The sequence below is a fragment of the Benincasa hispida genome, chromosome 4 (assembly GCF_027475165.1).
Source record: "Benincasa hispida cultivar pf3 chromosome 4, pf3_genome.v1.1, whole genome shotgun sequence".
Taxonomy (NCBI): Eukaryota; Viridiplantae; Streptophyta; class Magnoliopsida; order Cucurbitales; family Cucurbitaceae; genus Benincasa; species Benincasa hispida.
This window is the reverse complement of record NC_143481.1, coordinates 27,384,774-27,391,501: the sequence shown is the minus strand read 5'-3', so window position 1 is coordinate 27,391,501 and position 6,728 is coordinate 27,384,774. Positions and strand designations below refer to the sequence as shown.

General features: G+C 36.3%; 1 protein-coding gene across 1 annotated transcript; it reads left to right on the top strand.

The window, feature by feature from the left end:
* The first annotated feature begins 684 nt into the window (after positions 1-684).
* On the top strand, positions 685-1,725 carry LOC120076416 (calmodulin-like protein 2). Its single transcript, XM_039030238.2, has one exon. The coding sequence runs from the start codon at positions 1,059-1,061 to the stop codon at positions 1,593-1,595; it is 537 nt and encodes a 178-aa protein (XP_038886166.1). The 5' UTR covers positions 685-1,058; the 3' UTR covers positions 1,596-1,725.
* The last annotated feature ends 5,003 nt before the right edge of the window (positions 1,726-6,728 follow it).

Below are 6,728 nucleotides of genomic sequence, written 5' to 3'. Positions count from 1 at the left end.
ATATTTCTATTCTAGGTGTAATTTTGAAACATTTATAGAAGACCGAAGGTAATAAGGCAGGTTTTGAAAGTATAATACTTTTTTTTTCCCAAAGAGTATAGTTGTACTTACAAAACAAATGACAAATCATTTTTTTATGATTTAACAAATTCTCTTAGTATAGGTATATGTAAGGATTACGAATGATCTTAATTTCACAACTGTAATGTTATTTGTCCGTGTTCTTCAAAACGAAAGATGACTCCCTCCCATTGTCAGAACAATCTAAGAGCATGTTAATTATCCATATTACCCTTCGCACTTTAAGTGAGTGTGAAATTATGGTCATCCGTACAATAGTGCTCTCACACGCTAGGCTCTTCATTCCTCCTTCACTCTTTCTCCTTCATCTTTTACGCCTGTGTTCAATTATGTGTTCAACTAATCTAATACAATAATGCTAATCTCACACTAAAGTTAGGGATCTTCCTCCCTCTCTCTCCCTTGCACTCATGCTCTTCCTCACTATCCCTCTCTCATTTTCACTCTTTTTCAATCTCTCACTCACGCTCAAACTTACCACTTTGAACTTTCATTATAATGATGCATAAGAGACGATATGAATAGTTATCATGCTATTAATACACTCTAACAATGTCAATGAATCATCCTTTACTATTTTAAAAAAAAATGGGGTATAACGGCAAAAGAATCATCCGAAATTTACTTCATTCAAATTTACTCTATAGATATATATAGTAGCAAGAAAAACTGAAAATATTTGTGCAAAATAAAAAAAGGAGTTGTCAGTTACTTCTGCCCTGGATTCGCATCATGTTGGCGATAAACAAGTACATCCTGTCCCCCGATTCCTTCTTCTTCCTCGAAATTTAATTACAATTTTATATAATTAAATTTCAAATACAACGCATTCGATCCACAAAAAATCCCCCAATTTCTAAAACAATTATTTCTCTGCCAGCTATCAAATCTCCACCCTCACTCATAAATTCACCTCCCCCAATTCCCAAACACACATCACACACAACCCCTTCCAACCAATCTTGCCATTCCACTAAATGGGTATCTCCAGATTCATTGGGGACTTTCTACAAACATTTGGTGGGCGATCCCGATCAGCGGCGGAATCCACCATTGACGACGGCAAAACAAGGCCCCACAGAATGGTATACGACGACGTACTACTCAGGGCGTTGATTACGGTATTTGGGATGAGAGAAAACGGGAGGATCAAAAAGGAAAAGGCAAAAGGGGTGGTGGAGAAACTTGGGTTGATACAGAGTGAAGAAGAGAAGGCGAGGTTCGAGCTGGCGACGGCGGCGGAGGGCGGCGACGAGGTGGCGGTGGAGGAGGTGATCGGAGAGGAGGAAGGGAAGAGAAATGAATTGCTTTATGAAGCGTTTAAGATATTTGATGTAGATGGAGATGGGTTTATTGATACAGTGGAATTGAAAAGAGTGCTTGATTGTTTGGGGTTAGATAAAGGATGGGGAATTAGGGAGATTGAGAAAATGGTTAGTGTTGTGGATGTTAATTTGGATGGTAAAGTTGATTTTAGTGAGTTTGAATTAATGATGGGTGTTAAATGCCTTTGATTTATTTTATGTTATTATCATTTTTTTCCCTTCTTTTTTTATTTATGTCAAAGTTCTACCAAAAAGTGGTAGTTTTGGCATAATCTTTGTCCAACTAAAGAAAATAAAATGAATAACATTCTTCCCTCAATTTCTACCACCTTCTATGCTTAGTCCTTTTTTGCAAATAGGTTAAATTAACGGTATGTTCTATTCTATTCTAGATCTTATGTTATTTTCCACACTTGGAAGGGTAGAGGAAAATGTTTGTATGTTTGACTTCTTTCTAAATCACCAAAATCACTCTTGGTTATGATAAAAATATTTGGGTAATACTTGAGTTCAATATGAGCACTATTGTACCTGTTTTTCTACCGCCCCTATAATCACATAGAAAATCAAATTCAAGAATTAAAAAAAGATACACACAGCAAACTGGACTATTGGGTATTGCACAAAGATAGATCCAGCTCATAATGCACCTAAATATTATTTTAAAAAAATTTAGAACATGTTTGGGAATAATTTTAAAATAGTTAAAATCTCTTTTGTCACTTTTAAAATCATTATGAAACAAGTTTTTAATGATTCAAAACTAATTTTGATGAATGAAAATTGGATTATTTAAAAGTATAAAATTAATTTTGAGTGATTATAGGGGCTTTTTGAAGTAATTTTGAGCATGACAAAAGTAATGTTTAAACCAAGAGGAAGAAGATGAGCTAAGCAACAGTAAAAATTATTTCTATATTCTCAGTGTATTATTGAATGAGAAAAGTACCATATTAGGCACTGACTAATACTCGAGGCAGACCCATATTGGGTAAAACATAATAAATAAGCTATATGAAAAGGAGGGAAAATAGCTCACAAGAATATACAGAGAAATAACACTTTATCATCCCCCCACAAGCTAAACTGGTGGATGCAACACAGAAAGCTTGGTTCTCAAGTTACAAAAACGTTGTGAAGGCAAAGGCTTCATCAAGATATTAGCGAGCTGGTCCTCAAAGGAAACAAAATGCACAATAAGTTGACGGCAAGCTACTCGTTCACGAATAAATTATTGGTTGATCTCAATGTGGTTTGTACAAGAGTGTAGGACAGGATTAGAAGCTAAGTAAGTGGCGCTGATATTATCATAAAGGAAAACAAGGATAGATGAAGAACATATATGAATTTCAAATAATAAAGATTGAACCCACATCAATTCAGATGTAACATTAGTCACTCTTTTATATTCAGATTCAGCACTTGATCTAAACACAACCTTTTGTTTCGAAGAGGACCAAGAGATTAAGTTACCACCAAGGAAAAAAAAACACTAGCTACTGGTGCTTCAGGGATCATCTGGGAAATTTGCCCAATCAGTACCCATATCACGAGTAAGATATAAATCATTTGAACGAGAGAAATAAATTCCCAGGGAAGAGGAAGCTTTTAGATAACGTAGTATCTGCTTAACAGCGTGCCAATTAGTAGAAATTGGAAAATGCATAAATTGGCATACCTTATTGATTGTAAAACTCAAGTCTGGTCGGGTGATTATACAATATTGTAAGGCCTTGAAGATGCTTCAATACATGGTAGGATCAGCCAGAGACTCACCATCATGAGCCAAGAGAGATGACCCAGTAGCCATTGGTGTAGCAACTTGTTTATAGCCAACCAGCTGGGTCTTTCTAAACAAATTAGCAGTGTATTTAGCTTGAGATAAATGCATAACATCACCTTTTCAAACAACTTCAATTCCTAAGAAAAATGATAGATCACCAAGGTCTTTTAAGGCAAAATTAGTATGCAGAGTTTGAGTGAACTGTCGGATAAAGGTTGCACAAGTTCCAATCAAAATGATATCATCAACATATATTAAAATAAGAATGAAGACAGACTACTTGCTATAAATAAACAATGAGTTATCTGATTTTGTAGTAATGAAACCCCAATCAATTAACCATGAACTCAGTTTAAGAAACTATGCTCTAGGGCTTTGTTTAAGTCCATATAATGCTTTGTGAAGCTTGCACACATGTGAATGTTTTTCTTTCTCAACAAAGTTGGGAGGTTGAGCCATATACACATCCTCATGTAGATCCCCATTAAGAAACGCATTATGTACATCCAATTGTTTAACTGGCCAGTTAAAGTGAACAGCTAAAGATAACAAAATACGGATTGTTGTAGGCTTAACAATCGGGCTAAATGTTTCAATATAATCGATGTCATAGACCTGGTCAAAACCATGAACAACCAACCTAGCTTTGTATCTCTCAATGTCACCATTAGGCATTAGTTTCAATTTGTACACTCATTTGTTAGAATTGATATCCTAAATCTAGTGTATCTCATGCTTTGTAGTTTTGTGAACACAAATTATTTATCAAATAAAATCATAGTTATTTTATTTGACATTTAGACAGGATTAATTCAACCCAATAAACTAAGATCCAAGGTTATATGATGTCATTTGAATAGTATGTAGTTAACATATAGGTGGTTCATGTTCAAATAATAACCTAAAAGGTCTGTAGTAAATGGATGAAGGTTGGGTACCTTTTCCTAGTAACACTGTGGATACAACCCACTTTGTAATTGTTACATGAGATATAAGTGTTGCAAACAATATGAACTATATTATTCATGTAGAGACATGTGAGTGGAGGTATCTTGTATAAAGGAGTTTATACATACACCGAACAGTGAAATGATTAGTTTCTCTTTATAACACTGTTACTTGAAGAAACTAATATTTCACTAGGATGACCATAGGAGACTTGACCTTAATCTTGAATGAGTTGTGAACTCCTGTTTATAACAGCAATCCTTTGATTTGTATGGGTGAGAGTGGTCATGATAGTTGTTAATCCTGAACCCTAATTTCCTTACTTGTGTGTGTTCACTACTGAAACCAATATGGTGAGTAGGTTAATGTGAAAACTAATGTTTAATTGTAGGGAAAAGGGTAAAGAATTAGAAGAAATGTTTAAGTTTGGAAGCTTGACTCTTGGGTGAAGCTAGAAAGTGTTGTTAGTATGTAGCCTATGCGTTGGCTTTATTCTAGGTGTTGAAATTGAGCCATGGGCGTTGGCCTTACCTATTTATTGAGGTTAGTTGAGCTCTTAAAGAAGCCAAGTGTGGTCGAGTGAAGAGAAGCCATGTGTTGGTTGTGCACGCCAAGAGGAGTCGTGTTTAGAGCAAGCAACCCTATGCGTGCACAAGGCATGTGGCAACCAAGTCTTGAGAGGTTAGTATGTGTGTGGCAGTATAAAATGTGTTCGAGCGTGGGCACTGGGTGTTGGAGAATTGCGCATGGACGAACGCATAGCTGCTTACAGGGCTGCACGATGCACAAGAAAATGCGCTAAACGATAAGCTAGACGATAAGTGTAAACGCTAGACGATGAGCGTAAGCTCTAGACGATGGGGCGTGATGTTGGGGTTGATGCCCTAAAGTCTCGTGTCCTGTAGTTGTAAACAGTTTGTACAAATCGTATCCTGTAGTTTGTAAACAGTTTGTACAAATGCTTGTGATGTATAATATATGATATTTTACTTCACTTTTTTATTTTGTTCAGTTGTTTGTTTTATTTTCTTTACCACAAACCAATAAACATAAAATCTCTTGTTATCAGTTTGTAACTTAAGCATGTATGTGGTGACATACAAATAGATCATGTCTTGAGTGATAACCAAAATGGTCTGTAATATATGGATATAGGAGGGAAACCTTATCTTGGTAACGTTACGGATGCAGCCCGCTTTGTGGAATAGTCACAAGTGTTGTGACTTGTCACAGATGGTCTGATCCCGATCATTCGTGTAGGGGACATGCGAGTGGGGGCGTCCTATACAAAGAGTTTGTATAAGACCTGACCACGAAGTGTTAATGTCTCGTTATATAACACCATTCATGATTGAGACTTCACTTCACTAGGATGACCATAGGAAACATGGCCTCAATCCTGAGTGAGTTGCGAACTCCTGCCATTGAGGACGGTTCTTTGATTTGTATGGGTGCAAGTGGCCAGGTCACCGACTCAAACCTACCATTTTGGGGATTTGTCTGATTTGGGAGCTGGGAACTCAGCTACACAAAATGAAATTCACTCCTTCCCAGATGCAGGGCAAGTAGATAGATAGCTCCCTTAAGGGCTGATTCCAGGGCTTGAACAATGTGGCGTCACACACCTTCTCTTGACCCAAGAGGTGTTCACACATAGTTGGACTATGTTGTATTGTTCATTAGAGGAATCAATGGTACTTAAGAAGTGAGATGTAATTATAGGGGCAAGACGGTAAATTGGCCCAGCTGTACTTACGAGCCTCTGTGAAGGTTCATCATACTCATGATTGGTTATATCCGATGGACACAGAAATATATCTGTTGTAAGAAGAGTCCAGTTGTTGTTCTTTAGTAGAATGTCTGGCAGTTAACGAATGGTGGATCTCATGGTTAAAAAGTTTAGTCAGCTATTCACGTACCATTGGAGCTTTGAGCCACAAGTCCATAAGGTCCCCTAGGTAGCTTGGATAAAGTCGAGAATCAATTTTTAGGTCAGTTTGAAATGTTTAAATTGACAAGAGGGAGTTCGATTATATATGATATAATTGACTAAATGTATGAGATACATTATTTTGGAGAAAATTAGATATAAATATAATTTATATCAAGTAGAAGAGAAATTACTATAATGGATACATGATATCAAACTATAGATTCAGAATATAATATGTTTATATTTATTTATTAATTAATTGGTTAATTATGTGATAATTGGCCGAAAACTTCTCCTGAATCGTGCGTTAGTGGGAAAATAAAATTTGGTTATTGTAACTGAAGAATAAAATGAAAATTGGTTTCATTTTGCAGGGAGTTCGAAAAAAATCGCTCAAGTTGTGAAAACGTAATGATCGCTTAGTTGAGAGCCTATATGATGGTGCCTCATCACCTAATTGCACACCTCGCTTACTAAACGATCGCTCAGCTTTTCTAAACGATCACTTAGCGTGCCGAGTTTTCTAAACGATCGCTTACTAATTACTAGACGATCGCTTAGTAAAACCTACACAATCGTGTAGCTTTCTCTAAACGATAAGCATCTGCTATACGATAGCCTTCTTCTACTTGCTTATTGTTCTATACGATCATCTCTT